Here is a 21,930-nt window from a genome sequence, read left to right as displayed (position 1 = left end):
TAAAAGTATTATATAGGTAAGGTTTTTCAAGTTAAATTTTTATTTTTTCCGTGTTTTTAGAACTTTTCTCGTTCTATTTATTTATAAAACTAGTTAGAGTTACATTAAGTTTACTACAGAAGTCAGTAAACTTTGGCACGTAAAAGGTAAAACTACGATCCGCAAGCTGATTTTTTTAATAGGATGCACCTCTTTTAAGAACATTTTAAAAGCTTACACTACATATTAAAATTGGAATTGAAGATCAAAAAGTAGGTTTCATATTAAATTTGAAACATAAACTAGATATTTTGGGTATGTTATGAAAAAAAATTACTGATACTTTTTTTTTTTTTTTTTACGCGACCATTAAATGCCTGTCGACTCATGATTTAGTGCAAAGTTTTTTTGTTACAGATCGACGCAAATCTCAAAAGCATACCAGATTTTTTAAACATATCAAAAAGTTATCTGTGTTTCTGCTTCATCGAATGAAGCGTGTCACCGCACAATTGTGTTTTAGTCTTTCTAGTTGCATAATGTAACTTCGTAGAATATCACTTGAACAAGAAGATAATAAAAAATGAACTTTACCGCAAGATCAACAACAACAGCATCCGAGACAATCCTACGACCGGTTTCGTTTTTATTTCGTCTCTTAAACCGGTCGTAGGATTGTCTCGGATGCTGTTGTTGTTGATCTTGCAGTAAAGTTCATTGTTTATTATCGATGGCATATAACATCTCAACTTTGTTGATGATGGCCGAAATAAATACTGGCTTGAACAAGAAGACAAAGAATTAACTAAGATAGCACAACTATAAAAAAATCAACGTTAGTAATATTAATTAGTAATATTCATCTTTTTAAAATAATTGTTTGTATGAAAAAAGTATACATATAAAAAATACTATAGGTCGTGTAACTAATATTTATTTTTACTGTAGTTTTATACCAAAATTTTGTTTCTTTGTTAAAAATATAGTTTATAATTTTGTTTTTATCTGTTTAATTATTAGTTGTAAAAAGGTATAATAGTTTGATTCTAAGGGTTAGAGAACTTGTTTTAAAATCTGTACAGAGTGTTATAGAAAACTAAAATTATAAAGAATAAATAAACACAAACATAAATAATGATACAGAAATTTAACGAGATAAAGATACAAAACGAAGACTTTTCAGGGATAATTTGAAGTGAAATTGTCTACTTTATTAATAAACTTTTATTTGTACATTTCGAGAATTGCAGATTTTTAAAGCTTCTTGATGTTTTTGATGTATTTTTATTTCTATATTTTTTAAATACATAAGTTTTGTATTAGTCAATATTAGTCATTCACATATAAAAAAATATTTGATTAAAATATGTTCGAAGAATTTCGAACTATTCTTATTATCAAAAAAAGAAAAAAAAAAATTTTCTGCATAGTAAAAATATTATTTACAGCAATTTTAGGTATAAAGCTATTTTATAAACTGAAGTTAAATATTTGTTATAATTAGTTCTACAAAGAATATCTACTAAAAACTATTTTTTAATATAGTAAACTATTAAATATTTGTTTATAATTTTAACTTAAATAAATTCTTTAGACTATAAATACAACGTTTAAAAAACATTCATTTAAAATTTTACATTTTGTTGTTAGTAATGATAAGAATGACTGGAAAGAAAAAGTTAAAATGAAATTAGCGTAATAAAGCTTTTATTTTTAAATCTTCTTAAAACTTTATTTATTTTTACATATAATGCTTGAAAGTTTCTCAGATTAAATAAACTACTTGCTATTAGCTAAGATACAGACTTATCCGTTTAAAACAAAGAAATAATAAAATTAAAAGTTAATATTATTTATGGTTAGTTATGGTAATTTTTGCTTAAAAAATCTAAATGAATTAGTTGTTATCTTAATGAAAAGTGTTTGGCAGTTTAAAAATATATAAGTTTAAACAAAAACGATTATAAGTTTTTATTTTAAGGTGTTGTCATTTACTTTTAACTACTTTGAACAAAAGACTTTACATTAAAACTACACATTGTATAGTTTTTTTGGCTTTTAAAGTTTGCAAAAAGTTTAGTAATGCTTTTAAAACGTGTTTCGTTTAATGTTTGTATAATACAGTAAAAATAATTCTAATGCTACTAAAATAATAGAAATTTTATTTAAATTTATTCAATCGTACTTAAAAATTTACAACGTTTTCACTAATTGACGTAATTTTAAGGAAAAAAATTAAGTTTAAAAATTTTGTAAAAGTTATTATTAAGTGAAATATGTAAACTGAACCTTTCAAATATGTTACTTACAAAAAATAACTATTTTTATAGACTGCAAAACTTTTTAAGAATATATAAAAACTGATAAATTGATTTTAAAAGAAATACTTTATTTTATACTACATGAACCAAATATTAAAAAGACATACAATAAGAAAGAGAAAACATAAAGTTGTTGCTATGATTCGTGTGTATGGCACTTTTTTATACTTTTTTGCGATTTCAATTTATCAAAAGTATTATAAAAAATACAATGTTTGATGTGTAAAATTGGTTAAAAACAAGGATATTCAAAACAAAAAAACTGATCCGAATTTTTAAGTCTCATTTTTAAATTTCAAATCTTATCTTTTACAACTAATAAAAGTATTCAAGAAAGTATATTATACTCATAAAACATATACACTAAATTATCTTTTAATAGTAAGTATAAGATGTTTTTTAATAGAAAACTTTCTTTCAAAAAAAAATTCAATACTTTACTTAAATTTGATATCCGTTTCTAAAGTATTAAAAGCTAAATCACGTAATTTTGACAACCACTTACAAGATTTTGTCAAAAACAAACAATGAATGTTGTTTTCAGCAAGTTACACAGAGTATTTATTACGTAGTTTTAGGAAAATATTTACCTAACGCAAACAAATACAAATCCTAAAAAGTTTGCTTTCATATTAGATAAAAACATACTTCTGCATATTTAACTGGACTACTTTTATAAAGAACGTAATTAAATACTGGTTAAGTCGTTTTAAACATGAAAATTAACAAACTTAGCAGCTTTTTTATTTAAAATTATTGACTCTTAATGAAAATTAACTGTATTAAATAGGTCAATCATAAAGTTTTGTATCAAATGTTATAAAAACTAATTGCACAGTATATACAGTTTACATTGATAGATAAACTTTTAAAAAGTATGAAAAAAAAACTAAATACTTTTAGTGATTAAGTGATTTATTTTTTATTTTGATAAAAGTGAAATATAAAACTACTAAAGTATCACATTTATTAAAATTTTGCACTAATAGAACTTAGCACACACACACACTTTATAATTTTGTAGTATTCTGGGATAATCAAAGTTGTAGTTTTCAAAGTTTTAAAGCGACATTATAACAAACAAACGGTGTTAAACAAGGTTCATCCAATAAAAAATTACAACACTATGTGATAAAAATGTTTACTAAACACAAACAAAAGCAACTTTTAAATCTACTCGTGTAGTAGGAAATGTTTTGTACTTTAAGAGCGTAGTATATTTATAAAAAAACGTTATTATTTGGTTTTCTACTACATATTTGTCTTAAAATTGTCAAACTAAATAATTTTAAAGTAGTTTTCTATACTTTAGTTAGTAACTTATTTCTTAAATAGTCAACAACTTTAAAATTTGATATTGAGTTTAATATATACTCATCATTTACTAGACTTTTTCATCTTGTTAGATAAACAATAAGTTTTTATAATCTATAAGTAAATGTTAGACCTCGGTTTATTAAAGCTTTTAAATTTAGTAAAACCTTGACATACAATCAAAACCAATAAACACGGAGCTGACAAATCGTAGAAGTTATCAACTACTAACACTTATCGGAGAAAGTAATTTGAAAAACTGTGCTAATCATAAGACTTTAGTATCAAGTTTCTATGGTTACTATTTGCTCAGTATAACTTTTATATTGTGAACTAACCTGAAGCTACTACAATAACTAAACAAATAGTTCAAAAGTTTTTATGACGGATTGTATAAACTTAATAAAAGAACACCTGTTAACAAATAAAATTTTGCAAACAACTTTGTGCTTTTCTCAATTTATTAATTATTTTATGAGTTTTTTATTAAACAATAGTTTTGGTAAATTTCCTAACAGTAAATTTCTATCTATTTTTATTGTCTTAATTTTCTAAATAGAATTATTATTTATAATTAAAAATTAAATTAAAACAAAAAGATTTATTTTCAGATTTTCGTTTACTTATCTTTATTTTTAAAGATTGTTTTTCTCTCTTGAGTACAAATCTTTATTTTAAAATATAAATTAAGCACAAAATATTGAAACTAATGATAATCAGATGTTACAATTTTTTTACTTAAATTATGTAAAAAAGCAATAAAATTTAAATTTTCAACTTCTTAGGAAAACTCCGTGGAACTGTGTTGCTAGTTTAACACAAAAAAACCTACTTCAGCTAGAATTAACCAAATAGTTTTTAAATTGTTATTATTGTTATAAAATATAAAATGTTTAAAGTTTGAATTACGATTGAGAATAAAAATGTCACAGTATATATATGTGTACAGAACTTAAAAGTTTATTTTGTTAGTTTGTTAGGAAATAAATAAACGAATAAACAATAAAATTACATAGATCAAACAATGACATAAAATTTAAGAAGAGTTTTTGCATTTTTTATTTTTCATGTTTTTTTTTTGCTTTATTTCATGATGTTTATTAAGTCTTTATTGCATTAACTAAAAACCATAACTACATGTTTTGAAAACCAAATTTGTTATAAATGTTTAGTTATTTCGTTATATATTAACTAGTGTGCTAGTAAGTGTTGTTTTTTTATCTAGGTTTTATATACTTAACTAAAACAACATTATAACTAACATAAATTCAAAACGTATTTTCTAACAATTGGTCAAATAGTATTCTCACACTATACTTAAAGCTATCATAATTTTACTTATTACAACTTATGAAAAGACTCTGTTGAGACTTCTTATTGCCTCTAGGGAGCTTAAACTTTCGAAAAATTTTATTAGCAAATTATTATTGTTGCCTGAGAAAAGTCGCAAAAGATTAGGTTTATACTAGAACGTAAAAACTTTCTGTATTTTGTTGATGTGAGCTGAATCAAAGCCAGCTTTTACAAAAGATGTTTTTAAAACTAATAAAACTGTATTATACTTTGTACACAAATATTTTTTTTTTGTTAAATAGCTTTAAAATAGTCTTGTAGAATCAAAATTAAAGAAACACTTTGTTATGCAATTTTCAATATTTTGGTTTTAAATGTTTACATTTTCCAATAACTATAGCAATATAATTGGATTAAGGTGTGGTCGCGGAATAAAATCTAGGAAATAAAAATTGAATATGATTAAAAATAACTTTTAGTAATTCGAAACTTTACTTTTGATAATAACTTTTTAATTTCATGAAAACACAACACGTACCAAATATTTTTATTGGCAGCAGTGTAAGAAGAAGAAAAAAATATGATTCATAAGTAACATAATAAAACATTTATAACACTATTGACTGCATAAAGTTTTTTGAAATAAATAAACTTTCGATTTCGCAAAGTTCTAAAATATAACTTCCATATAACATAAGTTTTTTTTTGATAAATTGAAATGACAAAAGACTAAGAATAGTTTTAGTGGAAATATCGTATGCGCAACAATGAAATTAACAAGTATGTTAAATTTCACAACTGTTTATTTAAAACTAGATAAAAGTTGTTAGTGCAAACTAAAATAAACAACATAATATACAAGAAAAAAAATTAAGCAACTTAAATAAAACGCAAAACAATAATCAAATTAAAAAACTATAAATTGTTTACAAAATATAAGGACCTAAAAATAGTTTGCTATATTGATATAAAATATAAAAGTTAGTAAAAGAAATAAAATGCCAAACAAGGGGCATCTAAAAAAATTAAACTTTCTAAATTAAAATTAAGTCTTTAAAAATTTTTCACACTAAAAAAACTGTTTTGATAAACTTCTTAGTTAAAAAGTAAGGCAATAGAGTGAAGCTAATTACTGTAAAATTTTACCCGTATAAGCAGTGTAACAAAAAAAAATAAAATAAAAGCTTTGTTTAATTTCTTAACAATTACTTATTGTTATAATAAAGTTTTATTATAATTGAAATGTTAATTTATTCTTTAATATGTTCCACTTTAACTAAAAATTTAAGTTTTCTCGTTTTTACTGTCAGCTCTTGCATTTTATGCAATTCACTGCAAAGCGTCACTTCAACATTATTTTCTTCTCACACGCACTAGTGTCTTTTCTCCTGCTCACTCCACACTTTCTACGTATTCTCCCGACGAAGGTGACGTTTCTCCTACGGAATTGAGAGCTTCTTTTATTTCCTGACATTCTGATTCGGAATCAGTGTCTACCATCTTAGATTTGTTTTGTACCTAAAAAAGATAAACTTATACTATATCTTTACAAAAAATAAAAGTTTGTAAGTTTTAAATCGTAACTCGTAAAAGTACTACTTTTGATGGAAATTAACTTTACGATATTGCATTTTTTCAAAGTAACTATATATAAGACTTTTTTTAGTTTTGATTATATAAGACTATAAAAGTAAGTACAGTTTTTTTTTAAAAGCTTTAACAATACTTCACTTTATTCAAAACAAACAAACATGTTCAACGAGTGTAGATGATTCGCTCAGCAGAGGAGACTCCTCATGGATGGGAGTGGAAACGGGAGTCATTTTGAAAACAAACTTTGAATCCTCCAAACGTCTTCCAACTCTCCCCCCTCCTCTGTTGTTGAGGTCGAGACTCATTTTCTTCTTCAAAGATCCGATCCTCGGATGAACTGAGTACGGATCCTCGATTATCGGCAGGTTCATCAGAGTTTGAGGGTTGACGCTCTCGCTAACGTACCTTTTTCTTTGGGGGTTTTCTAAATAAAAAGTTCAATTAAGCATTTTTTACCTTATTGTTTTTACTAGTTAAAAAAAAGAATAAATAAGTTAAAGTACTCAACTTTAAATAAAAACACGCTTGAAAGAGCATTAAAGTTAATAACTAAAATGTAGTTTTTTAACAATCTAAGAAACCAGAACTGTTACTCATTTAATGATAAAACTTCACGTACCATTGTTCTGCTGGTTGTAAACTTGAAAGCTCTGCTGGGAGTTCTGACGCGGAACTCTTTTAACTTGTCTTCTGTCCAAGCTGTACGTCATTCCTTTTCCCGATGACGTCATCAAGACTTGCGTCGGTTGCGCCATCGGCGTCATCGCCTGACCGTTGCCATTGACGACGGCGGGGTTGGGGTGAAATCTCAGACCTTCCACCTGGTTGCTTAGCAATGAAGGCCTGCTGTGAAACGATTGATGACGACCGATTTGCTGCAGGGTCTTAGGGACTTTCCGGAAACCAGTTGCTTCCCTGGCAACCGTTTGATGCTGGTTGCTATGGGAGCGTCGCAGCTGATGGTGTTGGGGGGTCGTTGGGGATGTAATGGGGTGTGGAAGGGTTTGTTGCCTTGGAACCTGGATGATTTTATTTATGCGTTTTGTATACTAGGCTAATATGAGTTTCAGAATTATAAATTTATGAAGATAAAAAAAAGTATATTTCGATAAAACCTATAGAAAAAAAGTTGTAGAAATGGTTTCATTGAAATGGTTCTCTCTATTCGCAAATAAAAAGAAGTAATTACCTTATTCATACTTCCGTTTATCATAGGTGCTCGCGCAATTTGGTTAACCAACATTCCAGACTTGCTTGAAGTTGATATCTATAAAAAAATAAAGTTTTTTTTGCGGTTTTTGTCAGACTTTAAAACTTTTCAGTTAACGCTTTAGAATTAAAAGGTTTTTTTTTTTCTAATAGAACATTTATTATGAAAATTACAAAACCGCTTTAACTTAAAAGTATGATAATAATTATTAGTAACATAAATATTTGAATTAAATGAAATATTCGAAATTAATTTAAGCTAAAAAGTAGTGTAGAACAAGTTATGTTGTTGATAACTAGTAACCTAGTTCAAAAGTACAACAAAATAACAGTAATACAATATATAACTAAAAAACTTAACATAAAAGAACAAATTACGTTTTTTGATACAAAGCTTAGATTGAAAAAAGATATATATCACGAAATAATACACAGTCATAGTTTCTTAACAGTTTTACGGTGTTTAAATTATGTTATAACTGAAATACTTTTAGGAGAGGTTAAATGTTTATAATAAATTCTTTTTAGTACAAAAAAAAGTATATATCAAATAGATTAATGTATAAGTTTGTGTTTTTTTTTTTTTTGTGCTCTAGCTTAAAAATTAAATCTTGTTCGCTCGACTTAAAGCTGTATTAAAAAGAAAGAAAAAGAAATAATTTGAGCGACATTTTAGTATAAATAAGAAATAAAATTAAGACTTATGCTGATAGGTTTTGAGTAGATTATGGTTTAGAGAAGGTTAAGGTCTAGTACACAATACTATAAAAGCTCAATAAAGCTTTGGAAGTATAAAAGCATTTCACCTCAACAAGTATAACCTTAACAAGTTTAAAAAAGTGTTTTGGTTAAATTAATTTTCCAAAGATCACAAAGTTTTATTCTTTATTACCTTTAATTTAAAACCATAATAATTATTGATTAAAAGGCTTTAACCTTTAAAGCTGCAAAAGATTTTGTTCATAAAAAAAAACTTTTTTCTGCGCTTTAATTAAACTTAAAGTAAATAAATTAAAAAGCAAGTAAACATTTCCAAACAATTTACTAGTATAAAGTATAACTGAATCTAAGTATCTTGTGTAACAGATTTTTAGAATTTTTAAAAGTACTATACCTAAAAAGAGTACAAAAGTCACACCATTCAAAGGCTTGATCCTATTGTATTTAGTTGATCTTATGAATTTAATTTTTGCTCTCATAAAGATAAAAATTAAGTGTTTATAAACTTTTCTCTTAACCTTTCTTGCTTTCAGTATTTCTGCTTCTTTTTCCCCCGGAACTTTAAACACGTTTTCCGCCATCGAAGTATTGCGGTTACTACCGCTTGAGGCGCTGTTGTTTCTTCCCTGTTGTTGGGTGGCGTCCAGCATGACGACGCTTTCGTTGTTGCTAAGACGCGTGCTGATGACGTAAGACCTTGAAAGCGATGACGTCAATCACAGGTAAAAGTACAATCTTTAACATATTGTATTGCATATTTATTATAAAAATTAGTTTAAAAGATTGTATGCTTTTAAGTAAGTCTAAATTTTTACACGCGGTATACATTTACATTAAGAGAAAGCTTTTTTAATGATTGTTTATAATTGTATAAACAAAATTGATCATATTTTATATACAATCTATTTATATAAAGACGTTTTGTATCATAAACACTTAGACAGCTATGCTTTTTAATAACAAAATGTTCAATTTTTTTCATAGCTCACTTTGAACTTGATTCGCTGGGAATTTTATTTCTTTGTAGGGAACTTCCCCTTTGTAAGGAGTTTGGATTTCCACCGCTGCTCAAGTTTGAATCATGACGCTTGCTGTTACTTCTTGTCAATCCCGACTGTTTAAAACTTGAAGTTAATATAAACATATAGTCAGTCCAATTTGCAACAAATGTTTAACCCATTTTGAAAAAATCACTAAATAATTACTTATAGACACTAAAGTTATTTAATTGAAAAAAAACTTACAACTGCTGAGAAATGTCTTTCTCTCTTTTTCATTAGTTGATAGCAAGGATTGCAGCACAAGAAAATGAAACTTGTCACTACAATGCCAACGAAACAACCGATAACAGCAGTCAATACTGCTATTGTACTCTCGTTCCCTGTCTCCTGTTCTTTTGTTCCGTTGTTTATTGTACCGCCTAAATGAATTCCGGCGCTATTTTTGCTTTGATTACCTTCCGGGTTTTCTATTAGTTTATATGTCTTCTTTTAGATGGTTTATTAAAAATTTTACTTTTTTATATTTAAACTTGATTTTTTTAAAAAGCAATAACGCAGTTTATTAGATATCTTTAACTACTATAGCTAAGTGGTCGTCAAAGTATACACTGGTGCACACTAGTGTACATAAAATTTATTTTGGGGTGCACAAAATTTTTAGGCTACACAAAACTCGTTTAAGGGTGCACGAAATTTTGAGATTACACAAAAAATACATAGAGTTAGATTAAGTACATAGTTAATATTTAATAAAGTATTAAAAGAACGCTGAACCAGTGTATACTTTGACGACTACTGCTATAGCTCGTAATTATAAAAAAAAACTTGAAGTTCCTAAAAATTTGCTAACTTTTTTTTATCTATTTAAGCTTCTACACCTGCCATTGATAAAAACAACTTAGAATATAAAATCTAGTTTACTACTCACCAACAAAAGGACATTTCACCAATCTCTCACTGCCGTCGAGGTCCTGGTCCCTTGAAATGTCGTGGACGGTGGTGCCCTGACACAGGCGTCCGTCCCACGTGCAGTACGGGTCTTTCTTCTCCTTGCACTCCCGCTCGCAGTCGACGCCGATGTGGGGGCATAGTGGTGCGGCCATGACGCAATCGCTGAACGTCACAAAAATGTTCCCCGAATCTTTGTTGATCAGTAGTGACGTCACTTCAGATCTGTAAAACAAGTTTTAGTTTTTGATTAAGTAATAAATATTACTTTGTAAGTTTTATAATTTTTTTTGCTTAAATCTTGTTTATATATCTATATGTATATATAGATAACTTGATCTGTGGTATATATTCGTTTATTAAATAAATGCGTAGTTTTGTTTTTTTTTTGCACTGACTAAGTACTAATAAAAGATAAAAAGTTTTTAAAAACTAGAAGCTTCTTATTTCATATTTTCAATTTACAACAAACAATATTGACTTACTTTTCACTACCACACACTTTTTGATCGAAAACTTTTCTTCTTTCCAGAACGATTTTTTCATCAGTTGCAGACAAAAACAAAGTTTTGATAATAAATCCGGTTTTAGTTCCGAGCCACATAACTGTATAATGAAGTTTTTCTGACGAAATAGAAACCTCAATCTGAGTTGTTGTATCTATCAAGATCGCTGTATATTCATCTCTGTTAATAAAACAAAGTTTTACTAAATATTTAAAATATAATGAGTTATTGTAGCAAAAGCAACCAAAGTAAAGTTAATGAATATAGTTACAGCATTAAATCTGAAAAGATATAAAAAAGTAAAAGATAGTTGTTAAAAAATGAAAGGATTCTAGTCTAGTTAGTTAACAAAACAAAAAGAACTTTTTATCTTTTATATAAAACCTTATTGTACAAGTGTATATATATTTCATTTAACTATTTTACTAAAAAATATAAGCTATTCGACAATTATTGGGTTTTTTTAAAGCTAAGTCAAATGTACTAACACTTTTTAAACTTACTCATGTACCTGGTAACCTAATCAGATATATAAAAATTTATGTAAACTGTTCACTGAACTTGTTTGCACTAGTTCACATTTTTTTCATTGTATAAGAAAGTTAAAGAATAAACCGTTTTTGAACAAGTTCGTAAACTTGAAAATAACGGTAGTACAACTTTCAGATAAATAACAATATTTTCAAATTTGAATGGTGTGGTAATAAACTGTAGTTTAAAAAAAATAAAAGTTCTATGTAGTTTAAATTCTTATGAAATTAGAAATAAACATTCTAGTTTCGTTTTCAAACTATTTTTAATTTACGTAAAAGTTATGATACAAGGGTATATTCATCACTTTTTAGTTTATTTTTATAACATTTGTATATAATGACTAGCTTAGTCTTAAATTCATAAGTCATAGTAAAATTTAAATGTTTTGTTTTTAATATTGTAAATAATAAAATTCTTGCAGTAAGCGTCTTATGAAAAACACGTGGATCAAAGTATTATTGACAAGGAGAAAGCTAGTATGCTTATGTATTGACGTGTTTAAAACACGATGTAAAAGTTATTTGAAACAAGTTCAACACCACAAAAATCTCTGTTTGATTTCACACTTCATTTTTTTTATATGGACTGTTTTATATTCTGTGCCACTTGATTTTCAGTAAAATTTTTCAATAATTTTAAAATGATAAAATACTATATTGTAACTTTGACTTAATATCTATCTGGAAAAAAAAAACTTCTACTACAGCATACACAAGCCTGATGTAATTTAATTTATTACATTGTCTTTTACAAAATTTTAAAGTGTACATAGATGTTTATAATTTTGCATTTTAAAACCAATTTCAAAGTGTTTGATCTTACGGTTTGTTTGAATTAAAAATATTTTCATAAATTGTAGTACGAATATAGAAATTAGGATTATTTTTTTTAGTTTTTTCACTACTTATCTTTTTTAATTCATTTTTAGTGGTAAAATTATTAAAATTTATAGTTAGTCATTATTTTTTTTTTTTTCACCGAATAACGTAGTTTAAAATAAATTTAAAAAAAAAAAAAATTTTTAAGTACACTTACAATTAAAAACAATTACAATCAAAAAATTTAATACAATACTAAATTATATTTAAAAAAAGATTATACCTTATACAACGCACGTTATGGTTTTCAGAACAATAATTTTTTTCAACATTTAAAAAATCGTTTTCATTGTAAAAACAAACAACAAATTTTCACTTTTAAAATAACGTACTGCTTTTAGTTTAATTAAAAGTTTTTTCCAAACTGTACTAAGAGATAATATAAAAAGAATGTTTTTGATACTATTTACACTTTTTTATTATTTTAGATGCAGAAAACTTTTTTAAGATGAAAACTAAAATCAAACTATAGTTTTTAAATAAAGTTAATACTTTAAATGCACAATTTATTCACAGTTGATAAATATGATTTATTTATATAAGAAAGTGGTATGGTTAACTATTTAAAATAAAAATTATGATTTTATAATTATGAAGGATAATTTTTCTTGAGTAGCTTTTTATTTCTTTTTGAAACATTAAACTTATAGGTCTATACTATAAACAAAGATAAACCAATAGACTAAAAAAAAGCTGATAAAATTTTTATAAAACCAATAAAATTTAAAGAAAATTCATAGAAATTGAATAGTTGCAAAAGTGTATTTCATTAAAACTGAAAATTTTGTGCTGTTCAGGTAATAAGATTATAAGTTGTATTGCATTTGTTGTATTATTTTTTTAGGGAGTTAAACTGATTTACCTAACTTAAATTAACCTAATCATATTTTAAAGGTTTGTCATCAAGTTTCTAAAAATAATTCCTAACAAAAGATTTTGTTCATACTTCAATGAAAAGGTATGTTGCTTAATCAAGCATATCAACAAGAAAACAAGTTTGATCTTTCAAAGTTTTAATGTTTGTTTGTGAATACAAAAGCCGCTTTGAAGTGTCCCATTCTACTGTTTACAAAAAAGAACTTTAAAAACAGACTGCTCTTTAAACTCAGTCGAAGTCCGTTTAAAAAAAAAACTGTTTCTTTTATAAGCTTATCAGTTTTCAAATAAAAACAATACTGCAAGGTAAGTTAGTACATATGTGTATAATTTTATTATAAGTACTTTACTTTGTAACTATGTTTTTGAATTTAATTTTATCTGTGGAAAATGTTACTTTTAGTTTTTTGCTAAAATCTGCAATCATTTTTTTAAGTCATGGTAAATTAAACATCGCTTATTTTACTGATAAATGTTGATAAAATAAGTCGGTCACGACTCACGACTTTTTTTACCAAAAAAAAATTTAACGCTTTAGTTTGTAAAGACTAAGCTAGAAAATATTGAAATAGTTAAAGTGACTTTTTATCTTTACAACTTTTACTAAATAGTACATTTGTTTCTTTTTTGTTAAAATACAGCTTTTATTAAAGAATTACAAATGTTGTTGTTTAAATAATAATATTTATAAAGTATGTAAATTTTGCATAAAACAATTTTAATTAAAGATGCACTAAAGTTTAAAATTTAAATGTTTTTTTAATTTTAAAGCTTTTTTAAGTGACATTTTTAAATAAAGTATTTGAGCTCTTACATACTTATGACACATAAAACCATAAAGTAGCAATTTCTACATTTCGTGAACATTGTAAAACGAGTTATTTTTTTAGATATACATTTAAACAGTATACTTAGTCTTATATTTATATCAAATTTAGTTCTAATATATATTTATTTGATAGCGTGTGTAGTTTTAAATACAATAGTGATATATAATAGGTGAGGAACGACTGCCTCTTAACAAAAGCTTAATTAGCCAACTTAGTTCAATTAACTTGTTTTTTTAATTTGTTATTGTATGTATTTTTTATATTTTACTTAGTTTTAATGGCTTTAATTTTTTCTTGGCTAAACATCTTTAGTATTAGTAGTTGCCTTTAAAAACCTTGGAAATCAAAATAAAATTGTTTACAATATTTTGAAATAAAATAATACCCAATGAGTTTACATATGAAGTTACTACTGATATTAATAAGATAGTATATAAGTTAGCTTACGGAAAGCTAAAAAATCATTAAGTTAAATTTGTTGCAAAAGGTTCAAAATTTTATTTAAACTTCTTAGAGCTAATTTAAGGTGTTTAGAAACAAATAAGTTAAAACAAAGTGCTTAAAATTTTAAGCTTTCACTGGAGTACACAAAAGATGAAATAGCCTCTTATTAACGATTTAAGTCAGATACTAATCTCTTAATGACAAAAGCATTTAGGTTTATGCATCGCGTGAGTAGCAATTGAACTTGAATTTTTAATAAACCGCGTTTTTTGATAAAAACTTAAGTTTTCTGTTTTCTTTTTCTATCAATATGCGTTGATCTTGTATTGTTGCCAACTAAAAAAAGCTTAAAAAAAAAACTTTGTCAAGTTCAATAATTTTCGAGTAGATATAAAATGTTTCATTTTTAAAAGGCTTATCAGTTTGAAAAATCATATTTTGATTAATTTTTCTAAGGCTTATACGAGTAGAAAAATTCCAAAAGTTAAACAATTAATATAAAACAAATTATTATAACAGTTTGAACTTAAACCTGACATGATTGTGTTCAAGTTTAAGTTAATAGTAAATTCAGTTAGGACTGAAAAATAAATTATTCTTACACTTACTACTGTTACTCTGTAAAACAATAATAAGTGGATAAATAACTATTAAAATGAATATTTTTATTAACAATAACACGAATTTTAAACCACGTTTCAGTTAGAATAAAGTTATAAAATTTTTTCAAAAATTAATTTTCTAGTTAAGATCAGCTTACTTTTGAGAAACCATTACGGGTGCTGATTTTCTAAAATTCCAAGGTTGAACTTTTTCTTTTGCCATGAAATGGGTCTTGACAAACTCTTCAGACTTAGCATTCAGGATTCTATCGCCGCTTTTTGACACGTTGAAGTCGCACCTGTTAAATTGAATTGCTTATCTTAAAAACATACAAAGCTTTTGAACATAAAATGTAGATTTTGTACGACAAAATATCTCTTGAACCTAAAAGTGAGCATTAGACTATTTTAATTAGAACAAACAAAGTTTGAAAGCTTAATGATATTACTTAAGAATTAAGCCTGTTTTAACTACTTACCTTGATATATTAGGATATGGGTTACTTTTAATCGGATAAACAAATCCATCAACTTCTTCCATCAATGGACTTTCAAGCGCTTTATTAATGTCGTCCAATTTAAACATACAAACAGCTGATGCGTGTATAAATGCGCTGTAAAAAATAAAAACGTTGCAATATATATACATATAAACTTATATACCGGTAGTATATTTTATGCTTAGAAAAAAATAACAGTTTAGTGTTTTTTACCAATGGTCATACAATTGTCAAAGTCAGTCATATTTTACAAAGAAAATGAAGGACACATTAAAAGCAAAAGTTTATGATGAGTAATTATTCTTCTTAAATTAAGTATAGTTGTTTTTTGTACTAGTGTGTTACAACGACAGCATACCTTGAGCTCTTCATAGCAGCAAAAACTACGTCGTGGCTTCCTTCTGACGACGTTTTCATCTTGATGACGTCACTGACCGACGCAACTCGATCCAAGTAAAGAGGAGGATTCGATCGGATTGAGCAATTGAGGCGAACTTTGACGAAAGAGCTGAATACAAACTGGAAACGGTTGATTGCTCCAACGTCTTTGTAAACATCGTTCTTGCAAACTTGCGATACTGTTGCCATGTAGCTCTGTTAAGTAAGAGTATAGTGATCTACAAAAGTTTAGAGATACTTACACAACTGCTAATTAGCATTTTTGTTATAAAAATATTAGTCAAAACCCAAACATCAATTAATATTAACGTTATCTCCAAGTTCATTTTAGATAGAATATAGTAATCTACAAGAACCTTAAAGTACTTCCACAACTGTTTATTGATGTTTATAAACAATAAAGTTTTTCAAGTGATAACATCTAACTGCGTATTTATACTTACATTGTCTCTTGATTCAACAGCTGGCTCGTTAAAGAAAGTCAATACTTTGCCGCTTTCTTTTGTACCTTCAATGATACGAACAAACTCAGCGGGATCTATCAAAGATTTTACAAAAGTTAAAAAAAAATCCTATAGTATGTATATAGTCTAGTTAGTTTTTTATAGATTTTAGTTTTTAATTCTAATTTTGTTTTACATATTTTAAAAAATGCTTTAAAATAATATTAAATACCTAACATATAAACAAATATATATAAAAACCTCTTAAAAACAATAAAGTTACTTACTTCTTATAAAATCATTTGCTGGATCTTTCGCGAAGGTCTTCAAGTTTTTGTCAGGATCATCTGTGACGAGTTTGAACAACTGAGATATTGGGTTGTCGTGAGTAAACCCATTGTAAATAGCACCATCTGTAAAAACATGTTATACTATAGTGTTTCTAACAAACTTATATAAAATCAACTTACATGAAAATAGTGAAACAGTTTTGTAATTTGGTAGAGCTGAACAAAGCTTCATTCCTCTTTCGTTGAACATTTTGATTGTTTTTTCAACATACTCTTCTAAACTACCGTCTTCATTAACCTTTAGTAAAAAGCTGCGTCTTTATTTGATACTTACTCCATAAACAAATACGAATGTTCTACCTTGAAATTAATGCAAAAAGGCTAATTAATTTGTATTACCTTTAATTAAACTGGTGGTCAACCTGACCCAAACCTTTTTTTAAACATAGGTTCGGCCTGATCCGAATTTTAGAGAAAAAAGTTCCGATCTAATTAACGGTTTCCTAAACTCATGAAAAAGACAGTCCCTTTTGCATAAACTGAAACCCCCTTATTCTTATATACCGCCCCTTCACTAAATACTTTCTTATTTACTTTTTCGCCGCCACGCTAAATAACGCACTATTTAGCCAAAGTCTCCCCTAAAAGAGCGATACTACCGACTTTTTGGAACCCAGACCTAGCTAGTTATAACTGCTACCACTGTTAACTACAACGAAATATTTTTGATACATTGTTATATTTTAATAAAAGTTTTAATTAGTCTTAAACGTTACAACTCGCATTGAATAGCTAATTCACAGAAGATTTCAAAGAAACGTTGAAAATAAAACAAATTAACAAAACTATATAATTAATTAGAAACTATATAACTAATTCCTCACCTTGTAAGTCTTCATGATAGGTTTAGCGGCATTTGATGCGCAGGCAAGCACCTTGTTGGTCGCTTTGTTGCTGATATCGTCATTTGATTGGACGAAATTCATCACGTGGTTCTGACAACTATTTTCGGAAATTTCACCGTTTTTTATCAACTTTTCGTGATTCGATAAGCATTTTTCGTATAACTTCTGATCAGTCTCCCAATTAACTGTCTGTAAAAGATTTACTGGTATGAGTTAATTTTAAAATTATTTTGTTTTTGTTTGATTTTTTGTGACTCCTTATTGCCTAGTTCTTTAAGTAAGATAAGCAAATATATTCTCCTTATTGATATCAAGATACATTTTTACAAATTAAATTTGATTTAGTTTAAGGTTTTAGTTTGATGTTTTGCGAAGTATAACAAATCAATATGTTTTTTGTAAATTTTATAAGTTCTAGTTATAGTAACAAAAACATTATAGGAACCTGTAATTTTATTTTTGCTACAAATTGTTTAGCATTGCTTACCAGTTTTTGAAGGATGTTTCTTTTGCTATTTTTACCAACAACAGAACTGGGTACGTCCAACAAAAATATTTTGTTCCTGTTAAGAAAAGTTGCTGAAATAAGGAAAACAATTTTTTGAAAACTGTAGAAAAGTCATATATTCTCTAAGTTTACTTGTTAAACAGTCACACAGATAAAATGATACAAAAAGGGATTGAGTTAAAACAAATGTTTAAAGACATAAATTTGAATACATTGTATTTTGCCTTAACAACAAAACTTTACTGTAACCCAACTCAAAATCACTTTTCTTTTTCTACACGACATTTGTACTCTTAAAATTTATAAGTGTTTTAGTTTAAAAAATAAGTAAGAACTTGTCAACTTCATTAACACCTATTAGAACTTATTAACTTCATTGTTTTATAAATATCGTGTAATCAATGCTAAATTAAAAATGTATAAACTTTCTGAATCAAAAACATTCAAGATTAAAAAAAAAATTTGAAATTTTATATTTATGTCTTTAAAAAAGTGCAGTTTTCTTAACACGGTTGGGTTGAGATAAAATACACGAGTAAATTAAAGTGTCTTACCTTGAGTGAACGTAAAAGTTGTTGTTTATTTGTTTCAATCCGTGTAAATCGTACAGTTGGTGAGATGAAGGATTTTTAGCATCACCTCCGATAAACACTGAATATTCCTCTGAACCTGTTCGAAAAACGTTTCAAACTTCAATAAATGAATTAAAACAAAACAATACTTCTAATTGCAAAATGAGAAACGGTGAACTTTAGCTTTTTATTATTCCTATTATTGTTTAAATTATAATAATAATAATTATCATTATTATTATTTCTATTATTATTTCTATTATTATTATTATCATTATTATTAATAATATAATTAGTGTTACCAGAATCATATTGTTATTAATATTATTATTATTATTATTATTATTATTATTATTATTACTATTATTAATGTTATTTAAATATTATTATTATTATTATTATTATTATTATTAATATTATTGTTATTATTATTGTTGTTATTATTATTATTATTAGAATTATTATTATTATTATTATTGTTATTACTTTTGTTATTATTATTATTATTATTATTATAATTATTATTTTGTTGTTATTATTATTATTACTATTATTATTATTGTTATTATTATTATTACTATTATTATTATCATTATAATTATTATCATTATTATTATTATTTTTATTATTATTATTATTATTATTATTATTATTATTATTATTATTACTATTATTATTATTATTATTATTTTTATTATTATAGTTATTATTATAATTACTATTATTTTTATTGTTATCATTATTATTATTATTATTGTTATTATTATTATTACTATTATTATTATTGTTATTATTATTATTATTATTATTATTACTATTTTGATCGTTGTTTAAGGATTAAGTTGAAATTAAATTTTACATTTTTAAGTCGACTGCAAGTATCATTATGCCTCATGGTTGACAAAATTTCTTAACAATTCTGACAATTGACGTGTATGAAATAGGTGCTATTTATATTTCAATGTTTGTTGAAATGACAATTTAATTTATGTAAAGTGAATATCAATGCTAAATGCTTTCATCACGTTTTATTGTTAGCTTTCAGTTGTCTATTATAACAAGCCTTAAAAGAAAACAGTTCAAAATTTGTACTTCTGAAGATTCAAGTAATCTAAATAATTTGTTGTAGATGTTTTTAATTATAAACTAATGTAAAATTTATCATTTAGATAAACAAGCGTTTTTTCAGTAGGCCATTTTTTCCTTCTGAATATAAATCAAAATCCAAAACGTATACAAGCTTATGTAAAACGAAAAACAAAATTCTTTTAATTCTTGTAGCAACTTGTATCGTGTTTGAGGTTATGTTTACTATGGAGAATGTTTTTCGTTGGTAAATACAAATGTGTTTGTTTAATCCCCTAAAATTTACAGTGACTGATTGGAATTTAATGGTTTTAGTAAACAAATCTACATGTCTGTACTGTTGTTGTTAATATAAGTTTTGTTTTATTTCAATATCTACTTATGTTATAATCTGTATTTGATGTATTTTTATTACACTTCCATAATAGTAGTTTATAATAATTATCTATCTACTTGATGTCTTTATAACTCCTTAAAATGTTTAACTTAATTTTGAAATAAATAACGAGCACTAGTTTGATTAAATTCAATTCAATATTCATATAAGTTTAATACAGCTTTTTTTAGTAAATCTTTTTTTTTATTAATAAATTGTAAGTTATAAAACAGCACTTAACGCAAAAAAGACCAAAAAGTACAATTTTAAAACACATTTTTTTCAATTACTAATAAACAAACTAACTTATAGCATTTGTGCTACTTATTGGGATTTCTTCTTGTATAAAAGATGATTTTGTTGATATAACAAACAGAAACAAAACAAATAGCTTCGAAATAATTTCTACATTTTTCTTTTTATTGTAAGCTACACATTCATTTCTGGAAAGCTGATTTTTAAAAACGTTTGATAAAAACATTTAAGTCTGAAAAGTAAAACTTATTTTATTAGGTTGAATACTAAGCTTTAAAAACAGTTTTATTTTATTTTTATCTTGTGCTTTGTTCATGTATTTTCAAAATTAATCGATATTGAACAACTTTAAACAACAATTTTTGAAGTAGAGTTTTAGTATTTATAAGTAATTATAGTTTTCTAACCCATTGAAAATAAAAAAAAACTATAGTTATAATTTTCTAAAGTTGGCGAGTATATGAAACATATTTTAATTGCAAGTTTTCTGAATGTTTTAAAATGGACATTACTCATCACAATGGCTTCAACAAATGAATTGAGCAGCCACAAACAAACCTACTGCGATAAAACTTTACAGCAAAATCAAGTCAAACAAAGTACTTACATCGTTAAACAAAGTAAGTTCAAACAAGCAAACAAACGTAACTAGAAAGTAATCTAAACTCATAAAAAAACTATCAACTTGAGTGCACTCATCGTATTCAACCTTATATACTATTTATTAAGTGCTCGTCAAATTTTGACAGCTTTTAAGTATTTTTTTGTTTCTCCTGTAATTATTTGTTGTGTGACTAATTTTAAGCGTTGTTTATATATTTATGTTCGAAGCCAAAGCTAAGCATGTTTTTACTATTAAAAAAAAATATATATACGTATAAATATTTGTAAATAATAACTAAAGTTACTCAAAAATAAAATTACAATGTTTAAAAGCACAGTTTTTGTAAATTTCATAATATTAGAAATTAGCCAGACATTTTAAGCTTAAACATTTAAAAAAAAAATTAATTTAATGAGAACAATACTTGTAAAATCAAGTTTGATAAATATACTTTTTGATGTATAGTAAATTCATGGTATCAATTTTTTTTTAATACTTGTAGAGTGAGCTGTTTATATGTTTAATAAAGGTGCAGCACAAAAAGTGATTTGAAAAAATAAAAGTACAACGGAAAACAGTTTGTACGATTGATTAGACAACTTTTACTTAATTAACATAAAACTTAATTGAAGTATTCTTATAACACTGCTAAACTTAAAATTAAAAGCATAAACTGTTTTTATTTAACAACATGTTTTTATTTCTTTGAGTTTTTTCCACACAAAACAAATTTAAACCAAAACTTCTTCAAATAAAAACTAAGTAGCAATATAAAAATAAAACTTTTAACACTAATGCAAAAGCTAGAATGTTCAATATTTATAGCTAATTTATTGTTTACCAGTGATAAATAGTAATAATATAAAAAAACAAAAGTTATTTTTTTTATTTTCAATGTTTTAAGTTAAAATGATTAGGTAGTTTTTTCGAACGATAAACTTACA

The 21,930-nt window shown here is 25.7% G+C and overlaps 1 protein-coding gene across 1 annotated transcript; it reads right to left on the bottom strand.

Annotated features, from left to right (window-relative positions):
- Nucleotides 1–5,495: 5,495 nt before the first annotated feature.
- LOC145833771 (semaphorin-6D-like) lies at nucleotides 5,496–20,609 on the bottom strand. The gene is made up of 19 exons (XM_082940948.1): nucleotides 20,434–20,609; nucleotides 18,648–18,762; nucleotides 18,073–18,148; nucleotides 17,565–17,774; nucleotides 16,861–16,978; nucleotides 16,678–16,803; nucleotides 16,391–16,485; nucleotides 15,907–16,142; nucleotides 15,528–15,662; nucleotides 15,207–15,347; nucleotides 10,864–11,064; nucleotides 10,359–10,603; nucleotides 9,674–9,897; nucleotides 9,419–9,543; nucleotides 8,948–9,125; nucleotides 7,690–7,767; nucleotides 7,120–7,519; nucleotides 6,659–6,924; nucleotides 5,496–6,425 (listed from the first exon to the last, which is right to left on the bottom strand). The coding sequence occupies exons 1-19, from the start codon at nucleotides 20,606–20,608 to the stop codon at nucleotides 6,300–6,302; spliced, it is 3,270 nt and encodes a 1,089-aa protein (XP_082797074.1). The 5' UTR covers nucleotide 20,609; the 3' UTR covers nucleotides 5,496–6,299.
- Nucleotides 20,610–21,930: the final 1,321 nt, after the last annotated feature.

The sequence above is a fragment of the Thalia democratica genome, chromosome 4 (assembly GCF_965202585.1).
Source record: "Thalia democratica chromosome 4, ktThaDemo2.hap1.1, whole genome shotgun sequence".
NCBI lineage: Eukaryota > Metazoa > Chordata > Thaliacea > Salpida > Salpidae > Thalia > Thalia democratica.
Note: the sequence above shows the minus strand (reverse complement) of the source record. Positions and strands in the feature narration are given on the sequence as shown.

What these genes read in the sequence shown, in the direction of transcription:
- LOC145833771 (XM_082940948.1), bottom strand. Translation starts at nt 20,608, where the DNA reads ATGTTTTTATCAAACGTTTTTAAAAATCAGCTTTCCAGAAATGAATGT. An exon ending in GCTGCTATGAAGAGCTCAAG is followed by an intron (nt 15,663 to 15,906) that starts GTATGCTGTCGT and finishes TATTTTTTACAG; the next exon opens with CGCATTTATACACGCATCAG. An exon ending in AAAGACATTTCTCAGCAGTT is followed by an intron (nt 9,544 to 9,673) that starts GTAAGTTTTTTT and finishes AGTTTTAAACAG; the next exon opens with TCGGGATTGACAAGAAGTAA.